We start from the raw sequence: 19288 nt of genomic DNA, 5'->3' as shown, positions 1-19288 counted from the left end.
TCCAAATAGCTGCAACTGCAGGGGCGGGGCCAACCTGAAGCCTGGAGCCTGAAACTGCATCCTGATCTCCCATCAGGGTGACAGGGACCCAAATACTTGGACCACCCTCTGCTGCTTTCTCAGGTGCATTAACAGGGAGCTGGCTAGGAAGTGGAGCAGCCGAGACTGGAACCCGTATTCATATAGGATGCAGGCATTGCAGGCAGTGGCACTGCAGGCTCAACCCGCTGAGTCACAATGCTAGCCCCATGAGCTGGGATTTTGGTCCTTGAGTTCTAGTGTGTCTGACTCCAAAGCTCAAGCTATTACCATTATAACACTCAACATCAAGTACCATGTGTTGATTGTTGTTACATAATGTACTTTATCCAAGAAGTAGGAGTACTTTCTAAGGAGCTCACCCAGGAGAAAACAGAATGAGTCCTGTGGAGCAGAAAAACATGTTAAGGAAATCCTTGCCGTTGTAACAGATGGAACATTTTTGGTGGCCTAAGACAACAGAAATATATTTCTCACTCATGTCATAGCCTGCCAGAGGTAGGCAAGAGTGTGGTGAAGGTGGAAGCTTCGGCATCCTGACTACCACCTTTAAACTTGACATTCACAGTTGCCTTGGATGGCAACATGTAGCACACAGATCAGCAAATGGGGCAGGGGGAAGGACTGGAGCATGATATGTGAGATGTTTATGGGCCAGAGCTGGAAGTGGAATACCATCATTTCTACCCACATTCTATTGGCCCAAATTCAAGCATATGACTCCACCTGATTGCAAAGCAAGGCTTCAAAATTAGCCCAGTAGTGTGCTAGAGAGGAAAGGGAAGTGCGTTTGGTGCACAGCCAATAAGTGTCTTCCATGGGAGTGGGAATTAGGGATGAATAGTCACATCCACCATGGAGTCTGGATCCCAGAGGGAAAGTGACTTAGAGTGGCTGATGTAAATGGATTCTAACTTTTGGATATGTAGTTGCTTTTGATAAATTAACTCTGAGAATAATGGTAAATGTGTTGGCCATTCCTCAAAAACTTTTGGCTGTTTGCAGTAGAAGATGGATGTCTAGAAAACACCCCTGACACAGCAGAGTTCAGTCGAGAATTCCAGTTGCACCAGCACCTTTTTGATCCGGAACATGACTACCCAGGTTTGGGCAAATGGGTAAGTCTAATCTCAGTTGCTAGTACATTTGTATTTGGTACTCTGAAGATACTGATGCAGAGATGAGCTGTATGGGTAGGAGGAGAGAAAAAAATGTTTAGAAGATGATTTTCCAGAAATTTCTGGTTGAGAGTGTGGGGAACCGCAGGCTGGCCACCTGTGGGAACCTCATCTACATGGTTTGCAATCAGTTGACCATAAGTCCTACGAAAACAACCAGGTGAAACAGATGAAACAGAATGGACTCTGCATAAACTAGGAAGAACCAGGTGAAACAGATGAACTTTCGACCTGAGGCTATACACGCCCTTTCATCTGATTGGACGATATCAGCATAAAGGGACATTGGGATCTGGGCGGGCCGCCGCGGCTCCTCCTCTTCTTTTCTCCTCTCCCTACTTTCTTTTTACCCCCACAAGTAAAAGTTCCTTGAGAACCGATGAACAGTGACCGTGTCGTGACTGTGTTGGACCCTTGCTGGCGAGGGTCCGACAAATGGTGCCGTGACTCAGGTAGTCGGACCGGTCACTGGAAGCAGGAAAGAAAAAATTAGAACGTGTGGAAAACAGGGGAATCTAGGCGGTAAAGTCTAGGGTTGGTACCGCGGAAAAAATTAGAACGTGTGGAAAACATGGGAATCTAGGCGGTAAAGTCTAGGGTTGGTACCGCGGAAAAAATTAGAACGTGTGGAAAACATGGGAATCTAGGCGGTAAAGTCTAGGGTTGGTACCGGGAAAAAATTAGAACGTGTGGAAAACATGGGAATCTAGGCGGTAAAGTCTAGGGTTGGTACCGGGAAAAAATTAGAACGTGTGGAAAACATGGGAATCTAGGCGGTAAAGTCTAGGGTTGGTACCGGGAAAAAATTAGAACGTGTGGAAAACATGGGAATCTAGGCGGTAAAGTCTAGGGTTGGTACCGCGGAAAAAATTAGAACGTGTGGAAAACACGGGAATCTAGGCGGTAAAGTCTAGGGTTGGTACCGGGAAAAAATTAGAACGTGTGGAAAACATGGGTCTAGGCGGTAAAGTCTAGGGTTGGTACCGGGAAAAAATTAGAACGTGTGGAAAACATGGGAATCTAGGCGGTAAAGTCTAGGGTTGGTACCGGGAAAAAATTAGAACGTGTGGAAAACATGGGAATCTAGGCGGTAAAGTCTAGGGTTGGTACCGGGAAAAAAATTAGAACGTGTGGAAAACACGGGAGTCTAGGCGGTAAAGTCTGGGGTTGGTACCGGGAAAAAAGGAATTCCTCGACAACCAAGTTGTCTTTTAAAAAAGTAGCGGGGATGGCCGTGAAAGCGGCCGCTGTAAAGCGGTGAGTTAGAACAGGAACAATGGCGTGGGGTCGGAAGACAACTGAGGGCAGCAGAGCAATCGCCTGAAGTCCTTAGGCTATGGCAACTGATCGACCAAGCTCTCCGTAATGACTCGGAGGAAACAGCAGCCCTCTTAGATGAAGGGGCTGATTTACTAGAGGAAACGCAGAGAGAATCTCAATCTGGGAGCCTAGACGGAGACAAAGAGGACGGAGACAGAGGACCAACATGGGTCGGGACAGAGATAGGATGAGAGACCCCTTCCTTCTGCACCCCCCTATTATGAGAGAGACAAAAGGTGGGGGCTTCTCCCTAGAACCTCCTTGAGAAAAATTGGCAGGATGAGGCACTCCCCCTAAGTGGGAAGAATATCCCCACATAAATCGGGCTTTCCCTGTGATAGTGGACGCGCAGGGCAACCGGGGATGGACCCCCCTGGACCATAAACTGTTGAAGGAATTATAACAATCAGTACAACTATATGGACCACATGCTAACTTTACTAAAGCGGTCCTAGATAACCTAGGCACCGATGGACTAGCCCCAGAGGACTGGAGGAACCTAGCTAAGGCAGTGCTTGGTGGGGGAGACTTCCTCCTCTGGTCCATGGCTTACAGAGAGCTCGCGAGGGCTCAGGCCCATGATAAAGCTAGGAATGGTCAGCCAGCCTGAAACGAGGATATGCTAAATGAGAAAGGAGCTTTTAATGACGAACAGGCTCAGGCTGGTTGCCCTAATGAGGTTTTGATGCAAGTAAGTGAACTAGCTCGAAGGGCATGGAAGGCCATTCCAAGGAACGGGCTAGGACGAAAATGTTTTAAGTGTGGAAAAGGTCACGTGAAAAGGGAATGTACAGAACAGACAATCGGGACGCCAACCAGGACTGTGTCCTCGATGCGGTAAAGGCAACCATTGGGCAAATGAGTGCTATTCCAAGCAAGATAAGGCAGGCAATTCGCTCCTATCGCCCACCAGATCAAGTGGCCAGAATAGTACATTCCAAAAAGTGGCGGGCCCCCACACCCAGGGGTCCGAAAACTCAATGTGGGTGGAAGGACAAACCATGGGAGGAGTAGGACCGTCTCAAAAGGACCGGCAAGCGTTTAACACCTCAAATGGGAATCCAGGCAATAGATGTGGAACCTCGGGAGCCCATGGATGATATCCACGGTTTAGGCATTACTATAGGAAGGCCTACAAATTCATTAAAGGGGTTAGTGGTTATAACGGGGCTTATTCAGTTGCCTTGCTCACAGCTCAAAGTAACGTTCCAATCTAAGGGGATAGTGCAGCTGTTGCCATTGCAGCCCATCGCTCAGCTGCTAATAATAAGCCTTGTAAAGGATACTAGAGGTAATCAAGGAAAGCATTTTGCAGCCCTCACTAGGACTCTTGGCGAGCGCCCACTATGGACTCTTATTATCAAAAGGAAAGGCAATCAAGGAGCTGTTAGTTATGGGCGCAGATGTTAGTATTATCTCCAAACAAGACTGGCCTCCTTCATGGCCCCTCCAGGAAGGAGATAACACCTTGGTAGGATTAGGCACCACTGTTGCCCAATCCCGAAGCGCAAGTGCTAGATTGGAAAGATCAAGAAGGCACCACAGGCAAAGTACAACCTTACGTGTGTGCCATCCCTGTAACTTTATGGGAGAAGGATGTCTTAGAGCAACTTCATTTGCAGACCTGTTAGCAGCTGCAAGAGAAGACACCCTAGAAAGAGCGTTTACCATGCTAACCTCATGCTTGCAGATGGCGGGATTACAAATTGCACCAGAAAAGATTCAAAAGGGCACCGTGGTCCAGTACCTAGGACTAAGGTTAACACCAACTACTGTGGCTCCTTTAGATTTTGTTATATTTACCACAGGACTTAAGACCTTAAATGACTTCCAAAAATTATGTGGTAACTTAAACTGGATATGGCCTTATTGTAAAACATTTTGGAAGGCGATTCACAGCTCGCCTCACCTCATACAGCTGCAATCTTACAGAAGGTTGAAGAACGCCTTAAAATCACGCAGATTCAAAAACGCCAGAGCAGTTTGCACGTGTCGGTGGACACGTTCTCTGGAATTGTCAGCCACGGCTCTAAAAGAACTCAACAGGTTATTCAACACAGTCTACAGTTCTTTGCCGCTTGGGGGTACCCAAAATTATTAAAACAGATAACGGGCTAGCGTACACTTCGGCCCATTTTGCTACATTCTTAAAAGAACTTGGCATAAAGCACGTTACAGGTGTGCCCTATAACCCCCAAGGGCAGGTAATTGAACACTCACCTGTACTTAAAAACTTTAATAAACAAAAAGGGGGAATAGGAGAATATATGGTAGCTAATTGCGATGCATTGGCTATAGCTCTATATGCTACAAGTTTTTTGAATAGGAAAAAGTGTGGCAAAACTCCTGAGTTCATGGTGTTTAGTGTTTAGTGATGTACTTGCAGTATTGTTTGAAGAATTGTTTTGTCTTAAGGAAAAGATGTTGCATGTGATTTGTACTGCAGCAAATCGGCAAAGTGACCTGAGTTGGATATATTTGAAGGTATTTTGAAAGTTACGTTCAAGGCTAACACCTAAGCTTTGTGTAATGTAAATAAGAATGTTTTTGTATCAGTTTTCTCCTTTGTAAATGGCATTAACATTGTTACTCGAGGTCTTGCTTAATCACTTCTGTTGTCCTGAGGACTTGAATTTCAAATTTCCTTACTTTTCATACAAAAATCATTAATATCTGTAGTGGTCTGACAGGCTATGCTTGCTGACCCTCAGCAGCAGATACTCCGTGCCATAAATAACAAAAAAGGGGGAGCTGTGGGGAACCGTAGGCTGGCCACCTGTGGGAACCTCATCTACATGGTTTGCAATCGGTTGACCACAAGGCCTACGAAAACAACCAGGTGAAACAGATGAAACAGAATGGACTCTGCATAAACTAGGAAGAACCAGGTGAAACAGATGAACTTTCGACCTGAGACTATACGCGCCCTTTCATCTGATTGGACGATATCAGCATAAAGGGACATTGGGATCTGGGCGGGCCGCCGCGGCTCCTCCTCTCTTCTCCTCTCCCCACTTTCCTTTTACCCCCATAAGTGAAAGTTCCTTGAGAACCGATGAACAGTGACCGTGTTGTGACTGCGTTGGACCCTTGCTGGCGAGGGTCCGACAGAGGGGCTTTAAGTATTAAAGCTAGAGTGACTATGTAACAATATACCAAACCCATCTAGAAAGGCCAGTCTCCAGAGGCTTCTACTCTGACCTACCACACAGTCTGTGCCTTAATGCATCCTAAAGTCTCACCAGTGTTTCATGCAGATCATATAGGATTTTATCAAATTATGTTTTTTTTTTTAATAAAGGGTCCTGAGGAAAATTGCTAATTTGACCTCTAGAATAAGGGAAGTGGTCTCTGTAGTCAGGGAAAAAAATGCCAGAATGTAGGAACATGCAATTCTACTTTATGGAAGGAAAAATTACAAAATGTGCTCAGTGAGCTTAGTTATAAGTTGTTTATAAGCACTCAGAAAGAAATAAATCATAACCATTTAACATCAGTGTACTAAAAACAAGTCTTGTCAATCTAATTGTATTCTTTGATTTGCCAATATTCATTTACTTGCCAGCTTGACATGGGAAATAAATTGTGCATGATGTATTTGGACTTCAGCAAAGTATTTAACAAGATCCTTTATGATCTATTGGAAGAGGTGGAGAGATACAGCCTAGGCAGTAGAGTATTACCAAAAGGGAGCTTGAAGAATCCATGTCAACAGAGAAGGAGATTTCACTTAGATCCTGCCTGTCCTAGCACTGTCCCCTCCATGTTTTTACCAATGTTTATAATAAAACATAGAACACCTACTTATCAGATTATCAAAAGATACCACAAAGGTGGAATGGCTAACACCAGATGACAGAGTTGGGTTTCAAGATGATCCCAATAGGCTGCAACAATGAACCAAACAAGATTAAAATCAAATGGGATATGCCTAGGTTTCTGAAGTTGACCTATGGAATCAAATACTGGAGCCAGTTGAGAAAAGTAGGGATCTACTTTGTAGTGCTAACTCACATATGATAGTAGGCAGTCAAGACTCTTGTAAATAAGTGAGTGAATGAGTGGGTGAGAGGCCTCTGGCAGAGGACCTTGCTTCCTTCTTCACTGGGAATACTGAAACCTCAAAACTAAACCCCATGCCTTCCTCCCACACCATGTTAGAGAAAGATGTCCATCCTCATTAATGGCCACTTTCACTTTTTCCCACCATCTTGTTTCCACTTCCTTTAGTCAGTTTCCTCTGCCTTCAACAAACACATATTACCCCCTTTTGGACGCTAAAGCAACAACACTTCTATTTTGCACTTTTTTCTATTTTTCATAGGCAGTTCTATTAGCTAGTATTGGCTTGTAGAGCCATTTTCAAGACTACTGGTAGAGTTTAAATATGTTGAATTAAGTGGAAAAGCATCTATGTGACAATGTGAGGTTGGAATTATGAAAGCTGTTTATAAATGAAATTATCTGATGGTATATTAAAGGATGATATGGAAAAACAAGAGACTAAAGACAGGAAGAAATATGGGAAGTAATTCCAGCTATGATGGCTAGGAACATGTGCAGAAGGATGAGAATTAAAAGTATTTCAAAGGGGGAAACTAGAATTGGAATATATGGCATAGATTCTCATAGCACGAGGATGAATAGACATATACCTGGTTTATATGAGTTGGATGGCATGAGCTTCCCACTGAGGGCATTTTAAAAAAGAGGAAAAGAGGGAGGAGGCAGGGGAAAAAATGGAGCAGGGAGAGGGAAGGAAAGAGTAAAAGATCACAAAGGCGCACTGGGAAGATCTGTGCAAGAAATGGGCAAAGTATGATCAAGCAGAAGCAGAATTAAATTCGTTAAGTAGCAAATAAGATAATGAGCCTGTTTTTGTTCCAGACACTGGGATGGGTGCTCAGAATGCAGTAGGCATCAAGACATGCTACTGGTACTCACAGAGCTTCCAGTCTTGTGGTTGAGAAGAATTGCATGAAAGTAAGATGAACCAAAGCTAGCATTTTTCACCATCAAGTTCTAGCTGTACTATGAAGGCCAGATGCAATTACTAGAAAGATGAATGACCCAGGAGAGAGCATCGGCACAGCTGCTTGATACAATAGTCATTGAGGAAGTCAAAGGAGAAGTCTGAGTTGGAAGGAAGAGAGCCCAGTTAGGACTGTGATGGCATGGGACAGATGGAAACTTCTCTTTCCAACTTTCCTCTTCCCGAAAACGTTTACAGATTTCTCTCACCAAGTTTCATTCACTCCCAGCATTCCAGTGCAAGGCCAATCACTGTCCTTCATTCTTTTAGTTGCTTCTCTAAACACTGACTTGTGTTTCTCTCACTCATTCCTAGTCTTCACCTATATCAGAATTAAAGACCAGAAGTCAGGATTATACGTAAAAAGAAAGTGCTATTATGCATCAATGATCAGGGACAATGTTTACACATCTTTTATCACCTGTAATTATGTATTTGTTTAAACTTAAGTCTCCTTGTTTATTTTCTCATTACCACCTAGCAATAAAACATGGTTTGCTTGCTCTTCACATGGACATGTGAATTAAGTATGTATTGCTTTTCTAAGCTGGGGCCCATAAACCTTCCTCAGTATTTGTGTAGAGTGATAGTCTCATGCTTGTCTTCAGCTCATCCATCTTTTCAGTTAACAAAGCAATCATCTTTCACAATAGAACTACACACAAGACCCTGCTTCCTTATTTGCTAATAATGCTTCCCTGTTTTTGACATTAACTGGAGCTGAGCTGCATGTTTAGCAATGATTCACATATTATAAATATCAGCGTCTGTCTTGTTTCCTGCATGCCTCTCTTTGTTAATGCATCAAGACACATTTATTAAACGCACATCATATGCCTTCTGGGCCCTGTGTTAGGTAATGGGAATACAGAGTTGAATAACAATAGTAATGGTGTTATATAACACAATAGGAAATAGTAATATTTATTTACTGAGCACATACTATGTGCCAGACACTGTATTAAATACCTGACCTCAATTATCTTATTCAATCTGCCCATCCTTATTGCTCTAATTTTTACAGATGAGAAAATGCAAGATTAGGCATTAGAGTAGCCTGTTTAGCAACACAGAGCTAATGATTGGCAGAGCAGGGATTTGAACTCAACCATCTGGTTCCAGAGTTCTTTAAAAACTGTATAAATGCTCTGTCTTTTCAGAGCTCGTTGATCATGTGACCTGAGCAGAGGTCTTGTCAAGTCCTGCCTAAGGCTGATTGCCTCTCAGACAGTGTATCTGCAACACTGAGGGGCTGTAACTGAAGGCTGGCTACTCTAGATGTCAATTATCCCCACCCTCCTTTATATGTTAGCTGCTGAATTATTCGCTTTGGAAAAAGTTGCCTCCGAAGGCAAACACTTCTTTCTAAATGCTTTCCATAGATCTTCATTAGTAGCTGGTCATAGCCAAAGTCTGAGCCATGGGACAATGAGGGCCAAGGACCAATGTGTCCAAAAAGTCAAAAGGCCTTTCAGTTTACATCTGTCTCAGGTTTCCATGCACTATGCCTTCTTTGATATGGCCTTCTGAGTACTTTATAGCAGGAAGCCTGGGATGCCAGTTTGTCCCAGGATTGGTAGTGTTAACTTTGTTCACTTTGTTAAAGTGGTTTCCACCAGGTTTCTCCAGTGAACAATTACCTGTTTTCCCCTTTGAGATTAACAGTTAATCTAGGGGGAGGTATTTTGAGACTGTATAAATATTCTGTACCCCATTAAACTTTTAACAACAAATTTAGCATCCATTAATAATGCTTACCAGAATTAACTGTGGTAGTTGTAAAGTGTGATTTCTTTACTAGCTTTCTGCTTTTACTAGATGTCAGTTTACTCTAAGCAAGAGTTCCCCTGCTTCCTTATTCATTTATGAATGTTTTGTTTACTATCAGTGTGGATTCACGGATTCCTGTTTATTTTGATGTTCAAACTGTCCTAGATTTGGCCAGTGGAAATCTCTTTGAGTTAATCTTTATTTCCCTTTGACTTAATCCCATTATTTTGAGTGCTTACTTTCGGATCTAATCATTCATCCCTGTACTTTCCCTGCCCTAGCCCTGGAATCAGACATTCCTGAAAAGAGGGTCCCCCCCACCCCACCCCGCCTCTGTTCTTAGGATTGGAATTTGAAACCAGGATCTGGGCAGTTGTCCAAAACCTTGATGGCACAAGGGAAAGTCCTTTTAATGAACTCAAACCTGCTGCTCACACAGAGGATAGGTTCCCCACTCCCCCAAGAAACCAGTAGGGAATGAGCGTCAAAAGAGATGACCATTTTCTTCTCGTTCATTTTGTATACGTCTTTACTTTGTTCCCATGCCATACCTGCCAACCTCCCCCTTTAAATCCATAAAATAGCAATGGTTAATAGAGCAATATCCTCCTCATTCTAACACTAGCTCTTAGGGAGAGCAGAGACCAGCTTTGAGAGAAAGAGTTGCCAGACGTCTTGCATCTCTTTTTTTAATGAAGGCTTCTATAGATCTTCTAAAGGAAATTAAAATGATGCTGCCTTAACACTGCAGGTGGCACAGTGGAATTTGCCAGGGCTTAGTAGCAGGTCCATACCACAATACCAAGTCTTGGGCCCCTCTCCATCCCCTCCAGCTCAGGCAGCTGCACATGAAGAAACCAGTGTCCTCAGCTCCTTCCCCCACCGGTCACCCTTCTGCATATCTATTATGCATGCAATGGTGTCAAGTTTACAGAAACACAAATGCAGCCCCAGGGAGTGAGTGCCACAATATCCATCCTCATTTCTCAAGGCAATGATCTGCACATCTACCGTTTCTCCCTATTGATGTCAAGTTGATCCATTTCCCAAGGGAGCGGGAGATAGAAACTGCAGCCAGTATCAGTGTTTTTGGCAGCGGAGGCTCCTTCACTTCTGGCACAGCCTCCCTGAATAGTTAAGGTTGGGCAAGAGATACACGTTGTAAATTGCAGGTGGGGTGGATTTTAATGAACATGAAAATGATGAAGCTTATCTTGGCACTTGTCATTTTCACTTTCAAATCTACCATTAAAAAAATCTTTATAACCAGGCAGCTTGAAGGATACAGGGTTGTATAAACTTGTTCCTTACCAAAACTCTGTTGTCTCTCCCTCTTTCTTTTTTGTTTTTCCTAAGTCAATGTCAAGGTGTTTTATTTAGTGCAAGATGAATCACCTCTTTTATACATTATTTCTCTTCTGATTAAAAAAATCAAATAAACAAAACAACACTAGTAAAACATCCAAATCCCTTCTCCCGTTCTGCCTTCAGGTTAAGTGTTCTGTCTTTTATAATCCTATGGCACGGAAATCTGCTGAGCATGTGTCTGATACGCTAGAGCTCATTTAAGTCCACTGTGTGTTTGAAACACAGCAATATGTGGAAACACTTATACAAACTGTGGTAACAGAGCTCTCCCCCTCAACGTAACTTTCCTTTCTGCCAAGAAGGTTTTTGGCAGTTTTTAAAAGGTTCACTCTATTAAAAACGTTATAAACCAAATGGTTTTCCGATTGTCTTGACTGGGGGCCCTGACTTCAGCCACAGAAGGAATGGTTGCAGAAGTTAGAATGTCTCATTTATTTACACGGAGGGTTGTTGTTAATAGGCAGACACTGCTGTAGAGAGCAGTTTATGGTACAGTTCATAAAAAAGAGTTATATAGTAAGATAAAGTTATTTATTTTAAAAGACTATTCAAAGTGAGGAGATGGGTTTCCAGCATCCTTTTGTTTTAGAATGTCGTATTTTCCTGTTTATGTGTTTGTTGGTGACACTGGTGTGCCTTGGGGCATTACAGAGGACTTTATTAAAAGCTGCACCACCACCAGATTTTCTCTTGTGGTTATCTTTCTGACACAACATTCCTTTCATCCAGTTTTGTTTCCAAAATATGTGTATGCAAATATCTAGGGGACTCACCAAGTATTGCTTTTAAAATAGACGTTCACCAAATTTGATCCATACTCCATTTGTCTTTTCTTTTCTCCCTATTCTAGAACAAGAAACTCCTGTATGAGAAGATGAAGGGGGCACAGAGACGAAAGCGGAGGGTAACTTGCAGCTGACCGGGTTGTTTGTTGGGGTGCTTGTTGTTGGAAAGTAGCAGAGTTCTTTCTCATGCAGCCCAGAGGGGCAGAACAGTGATGAGCACCAAGGCCAGAGTGTCTGCCCTTGGGTTCTGCAATAATCATTAGCTCCTAAATTTTGGTGGAACACTTTTTTTTTCTTTTATTTTTTTTGGCAGGCAGAGTTAGACAGTGAGAGAGACAGAGAGAATGGTATTCCTTCCGTTGGTTCACCCCCCGAAATGGTTGCTACGGCGGGCGCGCTGTGCCGATCGGAAGCCCAGGAGCCAGGTGCTTCCTCCTGCTCTCCCATGCAGGTGCAGGGCCCAAGCACTTGAACCATCCTCCACTGCCTTCCTAGGCCACAGCAGAGAGAGGGACTGGAAGAGGAGCAACTGGGACAGAATCCAGCGCCCCAACTGGGACTAGAACCTGGGGTGCCGGCGCCACAGGCAGAGGATTAGCCTCGTGAGCCACGGCGCTGGCCAAGGAACACTTGGTTTTGAGGTGAATCCATCACCTCCTTCACATTTGGGAAAGGTGTATCCCTCACATATGTGTGGGAAATTCTGGGAGTATAGAAGGGTATATCTTTAGGCCAGTGAGGAGAACCATTCATGCATAGGTCCCAATTATATAAAAACACAAGGAAGTGCTGAACCTCATGCTATAGGCAATAATTTTGAAGAAGTGACAAGAAAAAGACGTGATGAACAAACCTCATTCCCCCTACCTATCATTTTTCTTGGCCTAGCCATGTTGATATATAACCCACTAGATCTATCCTATTTGTTGGCAGAATTTGTTTATAGGCTCAGTTATTGGTCATCCCAGAACTGTCTGGGGTGGGACTGTGGTCTAGGATATCTACTTTAACTATTATAAATGCAGTGTTGCCTCATGTAAAGCTGAATGTCAAATTTGCTTTGGTTTTCCTATGCATTTTATGGTATCGAGACTTAGTAAGCGATCTGGGTCCTCTCTATGGACCCACTGGTACCTTATTAGACATCAAGGCCTGTCCACCGGCCTTTTCTGAGGACATGGAGGGACAGCCACAAGCTGCTATTACTATTAGTGAAGTACGGCTGACAGTGACCACTCTAGCTAAAACCTACAAGCCAAATTGTGCATCCAGGGACACTGTTTACCCCAAATAGCAAGTGCCCAGATCCTGGCACAATCTGGGAATCTAGATAACTGTAGCCATTCTAAATAGTTCTGCCAAATCCAGTCAGAAAGTGCTTTGAGAGCTGTGTGTTTTCTGGCCTCAGCATTTATCCGCAGGTCCTACAACAGAGGGCTCCAAGCCCCTGTGCTGCCGACAAGACACTGAAGACCCACAACTGATGTTCCATGTGAGAAGCAGGAAGCTTTCACGTCTGGAAACAGATCTCCTTTGAGAGAGTTGAGGAGTTATTAGGGGTTTCTCTTGGCGGTTACACTTTCCAATGGCAGACGGTGACAGGAAGGGCCTGAAGGGTGTAGTGTGTTCTTGAGAGAACATCAAGAAATTCTATTCTAGGATCTCAGAATACACATAATTTACTAGTAAGATGGCTTGAATATCACCCCTGATACAACAAGGACATTTCCAAATAAGACCAATGACTGACCCAAAATGAGTAACTTTTCATGAAGCTTTAATTGTCTCTACTTCCTGGGCCACCATTCCTTTTGCCTTGAGTCAGTAAATGACCATGGATCACAATTTAGGTCCTTTTTCCATGAGACCAGTGATTGCCAAAACTCAGAATTCTGGCTAAGACACATATTATAAAGTATTTTGCTTCAGCCTCAACTTCCTCCACATAGAAAAGGCTTAGAATTTTTGAAAATAAAGGTCATTTCAACCCAGAGGTATCAAGTTCTTCCTATTTTCAGGCATCTATAAAGACCTATTCTCATGCCATAAATCATGGGCCTCTCTGGACTGATAGGGAAACAGAAGCTACCTCCTTAACCATCTCCTCAATGGTAGGAATCAAGATGAAATTGCAGGTCAGCTTTCATGAAAAATCAAGGCTTCCTCCAGTAAAGCTCAGTGTCTCCTTTGGGTTTCCAAAGGACACCAAGCCAGGGTCCAATTCTTCCAGCTGTGGAATGGGAATATTGTTTTCTGTGTAACGCAATCAGTTTCTCACCCAAGGAAGAAGACAAATATTTAAATGCCTTGAGTTCCTTAGAGCATAATTAAAAACAAGGTGAGCATTTGGCCTGGATGTTATGAAAGCACATCCCATGTCAGGGTGCCTGGGTCTGAGCTCTGGCTCCACTTCATATTAGAGCTTCTTGTGAATGTGTACTCTGGGAGGCAGCAAATGATGGCTCAAGCAGTTTGGTCCCTGCCACCCATGTGGGAGACCTAGATTGAGTTCTGGGCTCCTGGCTTTGGCCTGGCCCAGCCCCGGCTGCTCTGGACATTTGAGCAGTGAAACCAACAGAAGGGAGATCCGTTTCTCTCTGTGTCTGTGAGAGACTCTCTCTCTCTCTCTCTCCACATATACACATTGGTCTCTGCCTTTCAAATAAAATACCTAAAAATTAAAAATAAAAAGCCCAACGTTCATTACTATTACTACTCCTAAGTGTTGAGTTAAACCTCAAGAAAATGTTCAAGTAATTACCCTGGTTTCTTTCTCATTCATTTTCTCCTCTGCCCTCCACTGTCTAACACCAAACCCTTTGCATTTTCTGAGTCTGGAAAAAAGGGCTTTCTCCTATGAAATTCACTGATCAAGAGCTCCAGATGATTTTATGTGACTCTCTATACTTAAATCCAACTGAGTTCTTAACTGCCTTACAAAGAAAAGGGCAATTTTCCTTTAAATGACTTTGCAAATTTTTTTACTCTTATGCTGAATCTCCATAATATTTGAGATCTACAATTTTCCTTATTTGAATTATTAAAGTAAAAAAAGATTTATTATTGATTTATTTGAAAGGCAGAGTTATAGAGAGAAGGAGAGACAGAGATAGAGAGGTCTTCCATCTACTGGTTCACTCCCCACATGGCTGCAGCAGCCAGCAGTAGGCCAGGCTGAAGCCAGGAGAAGGAGCTTAATCCAGATGTTCCAAATACAATGCTTGCATCCAAGTACAAAGCAGCCATCTTCCACTGCTTTTACCAGGTCATTAGTAGGGAACTGGATTGGAAGTGGAGCAGCCAGGATAAGAACCAGCACCCATATGGGATTATGGGATGTGGGCATTGCAGATGGCAGCTTTACCCCCTACACCACAACTCTGGCCTTGTGTGTATCAACCTTTTAATTCCTTATTTCCTTCATAAATAGAATAGAATAATACAATAGAATTTTCAAAATAAATATTACTACTAATATATAAACAAATATTTATGGTATCAAACATAATTTTTCAGTTTCAAACTACCCAAAGATTATGATATGCTCCCCTCGGGTAGACCAGATGATGCTAATTGGTATTCCTTGAAATAAGTATGAGCAAGCTTCAAAATGTTCACAGGAAAATGGGCCTAAAATTTTTATTGCCTTAAATATATTAAAGAGGACTTCCTAGCAAAGTACTGTCTTTTTGTGACATGTCACTCTTCAGATATACAGGGACATGGTTCACTTTGTAATTCTTTGTGATGAGTTCAGTTTTTCATGATTCATGTTTTTACCAGTCAGAATGTGGAAGGACACTTACAAATACTAAACTCATGTCCCATTCCTTCTGTTTTGGAGAATGCTCACTTTTCAAAAGATTCATGCCACATGTAATGAGCATTCTGTACTCATTCATTCTTGGGAGCTAGTATGCAACAGAATTTCTGACCATCTATAACTAAAACAGCTTCTTTCTTATATTTTTGTTCCATTATTGGAAGGCAACTTCCATAAACAATATCTTCCAAAAATCTTGGAATGTTTTCTGCTTGCTAAAAGACTGTTATAAAGCTTCAATTTCAGGTTCAATTCCAAACCTCAAGAAATAGATGTGTGTTAGAGAAGGAATGGAAAAACCCTGACCCATTCAGAATACAAACAGATGAAAGATTGCAAATCGTGGAGCCTTGAGTCAAAAACAGAGGTGCATTCTGGATAAGTTCCTTATCTTCAGATTTTGAATTTGAGGGAAGGTAGAAATATTTGCTAGAGCCCCTAAAGAATTCTCATTAGCAGGATACTGACATGGAAGAAGGAATCACAGCACAAAGATGATCTGTGACCAGTCTTCAGGAGCTAACTTTCCTTTGGCCCTACTCTGATTTTCTTAACACTCTAAAACAACTTAAAGAATTTCAGATTCCGTCTCTCACCCAAATAGGGCCACAGAATAATTTTTCTGTTCAGATGGAGCTTGGTATCTAAGTTAGTAGCAAGAATTGTTGGCTGGTTCACTCCAAATCTTTGCATTATAAATAATTTTTAAAAAGATCACCTTGCATCTTACAAAGAACTGTGTAGTTGCATAAAAGACAATTAGAAACATCTGTCAGACAATATTCCTTAGGCCAGTCAGATGCTCATTAGTGCACTAGAGAAATTATTTGGTAGGTAGTAGGTACCACTGTGGTAATCCAATAGGCAAAAACGAATTCTTTATTCACTTTGTGAAATGCCTGCATTGGATGTTCATTTGTAATACCAAACTTTTTTTTTTCCAGAGTGTCAATCCATATCTACAAGGGCAGAGACTGGACAATGTTGTTGCCAAGAAGTCTGTCCCCCATTTCTCAGAAGAAGATAAGGATCCAGAGTAAAAAGAAGATGCTGGGTGAAACTGTGTCCTATTAGATCATGCTATTGCTTATGTGCACGCATTACTAAAGCCCATAAGAATGACAGCATGTTTCTTATGTAGGTAATTGTGGATGAAAAACAGCTGCATTTTGATATTGTCTTGTCCCTCACACTGACAGCTCTGCTTTCTGCTGAATTAGAATAAGAGCTTTTATTCTTTTTTTGTTTTTCTTTTATGTGGATCTGCAATGAGCATCAACATTAAAATATATATGTCAAGAACACTAAAAGGCCAGACTATGAAATGCTCAGATTCCTCACAGCATACGATGGTGTTTGAGACTATACTGCTTCGGTCAAGACTGAAAAGCTGGCATTTGATTTTGATTATGTGGTGCCTCCAGCCCTTGGGTATTGTTACACACCAATAAAGAAGGTTGTATTCAAGAGGAGGAGTTGACACACTTCACTTGGCTGCAACTTAATAAATGTGTATGCAAGCATTGGTATGTGAAGTGTTTTTTTCTTTTAGAACACTATAGAAAACAGTCTCTTTGTTGAATAGAACAACCTGACATACACGATGTTATCTGATCCTAATGACAATGATATGAAGTAAGCAGGGCAGGTATTATCTCCATTTTACAGATGGTAGAACTGAGACATGTGCAACACAGCATTGAAAGTAATCAGAAAAATCCAGAATAGGGAGACTCTGCAGGACAAGTAATCTCACTTTTTTTTTTTCTACAAATAAGTGGTAAGGGGTAAAAAGTGGAAGAGTATTAGACATTCCCAAAAAGCTATGAGACACATGAATCAAACATTGTGTGTGTGCCTTATTTGTGCCTTTACTAAAATGGGTAAAATTGAAAAAATGTTGATCAGAAAACTGGGGAAGTTTGAGTATTGATCAGATATTTGGTGCTGTTTAGGTGTTATATGGTTATTATGGCTATATTTGTTTTAAAAAGATCCCTTATGTCTTATATATGTATTGTTTATAGGTGAAATGATATTATGTTATTGATTTGCTTTAAAATAAGCTAGTGGTAGTGATGGGGGAGGAGGTAAGCGGGAACTGGGAGTACATTTGAATCAAGATTGGCCATGAATGAATGACTGTCAAAGCTGGGTCATACATATGGGAGTTCATTCTACTTCTCTGTGTTTGTGTATATTTAAAATTTTCTATAACAGAACCACAGTTAAAGGTTAAATTGTAAGCACTGGCTTGGAAATAGCAATGTGAGACAAAGTAGAAAGATTCATTGGATAAAACTTAAAAAAAAAAAAAAAAAACGAGAGGAATCATAAAGGAAGTTAATGAAAAGGGTTTTCCCTGGACACTTTAGTAAGAAGTAGTAGAAGGGTCCTTGGTAGAGAAAATATGATTGGCGCACAAGGTGGTGAATTGCATCCTGGGTGTTAGGGGCAGAGTGACCATGAGGAGCAGGGACTTTCATTGGAAAAAGGAAGGAAACTTGGGGCAGTAGAGAAGGCGACTTCCCACCAGGCTGACAGGATCTGAAACCCTGTCTTTGGGTAGAGTCTGGGCTGCATCTACAGAAGATACATGTTGAATTCCTGGGTTGGGGAGTATTGTCACCTCCTGTCTCAGTCTTTAGTCTTTCCACAGAGCTCCAGCCAAGGATTTCTGAAACCAGAAAGGCGGTGGTAGAACCCCAGGAACATGTGGAGAACAAAAGAAGAGCATGCTGGGCACAGTAGCTAGAATGTAAAGCATATGGTGCCAGCACCAGGCACCACCAGTGATTAATCCTGATTGGATTTTCATTGTGGGCACAATGTGCTGAGGCCCCCAGGAGCCGTGATACAACATGAGGACACATGGAGATTTAGCCTGGAAGGGTTGACAATGGGGCCATTCTAGAAGAGAATTTCCTCTGTTATTGCTGCTGGGAGAGACAGAGTTTTAAAAAAAGGTTGTTGAGTGTTTTCTATAGCTGGTATCTGAAGCCACCCTCTCCTTCCACCACCTATAAAGTGAGTCATGTGCTGTCTCTAGGCTGGACCTTCTAGGGATGGCTCTTCAAAACACATCTGCTCACAACAATGTAGAATGTTCCAGGACACACCTCAGATTCCTGAAAGGATCAATTCTGGGCTGGAAGTATTTGTGCCAAGGAGTTGGGAGTCTCTCGGGGTTGGGCAGCTATCTGGAGGCAACGTGATTTTGGAAAACTGGAGTCATCCACTGGATCCACCATCCCACGCTCACTGCCACTCAACAAGAAGCAGCATGACCTCTTACCCCAGAGCTTCCAAGCCCGCTGGGACAGAATTCTATCCCCTTGGTACACTTGCAAGGAGAACCTTTCCTATTTACCGCACCAGGCACAAACAGCAGCAGAAACACCTCTTCTCTTCCTCTTTCCTTTGAAATCTTGCTGATTCCCAACTTCACTGAGATATATCACAGATATCAGCTCTCTCTCTCTCCTTCCCACCCACTCCCCGTAACTATGCCTTTCAAATAAATAAATCTTTTAAAAAATGGCTGAGAAGCACATGTCTGGGATTCTTCATGAAATGACTAAGCATAATGGGAGACTACTTACCAATGGGGGCTACTTACCAATGGAAGGAAGCAGCAGGTAAACTAACCATTAAAGTCCAATGGGCTCAGATGGGCTCATACATGCATTTCGGGGGTGGCATCACAGAGTCCATGGAATGAAAGATAAAGATGATAGAGGCCTGAGTTGCTGAGCTTGAGAAGGTGTCATTGTAGCTCTGGCTCAGAGCCTAGTTACCTCTATACACCCTGATTCTAGACTCTGGTAATCTCACTCTAGCTACAAAATTAAAACACAACAAAGCAAAACAGAGACTGCATATCCTCTGACATCCAAGAACAGCATCTTTGTTTAGCCAAACCTCACCTGGAACCCTTTTATAGTGCTGGCATGTAAGGTTAGTGAACATACTT

At 42.4% G+C, this 19288-nt stretch overlaps 1 protein-coding gene across 3 annotated transcripts in view; it reads left to right on the top strand.

Moving 5' to 3' along the window:
* Positions 1-16832, top strand: part of SCG5 (secretogranin V) — a 61876-nt gene extending 45044 nt beyond the window's left edge. For 2 of the 3 annotated variants that reach the window (XM_062205574.1, XM_062205575.1), the window contains exons 4-6: positions 1045-1157; positions 11558-11611; positions 16260-16832. In XM_062205574.1, the coding sequence (XP_062061558.1) occupies positions 1045-1157; positions 11558-11611; positions 16260-16355 (263 nt within the window). In that variant the 3' untranslated portion in view covers positions 16356-16832. The remainder of the gene's footprint in view (positions 1-1044; positions 1158-11557; positions 11612-16259) is intronic. The other variant, XM_062205576.1, reaches the window with a different exon arrangement.
* Positions 16833-19288: the final 2456 nt, after the last annotated feature.

The sequence above is a fragment of the Lepus europaeus genome, chromosome 11 (genome assembly GCF_033115175.1).
Source record: "Lepus europaeus isolate LE1 chromosome 11, mLepTim1.pri, whole genome shotgun sequence".
Classification (NCBI taxonomy): domain Eukaryota; kingdom Metazoa; phylum Chordata; class Mammalia; order Lagomorpha; family Leporidae; genus Lepus; species Lepus europaeus.
This window is presented reverse-complemented; position numbering and strand designations above follow the sequence as displayed.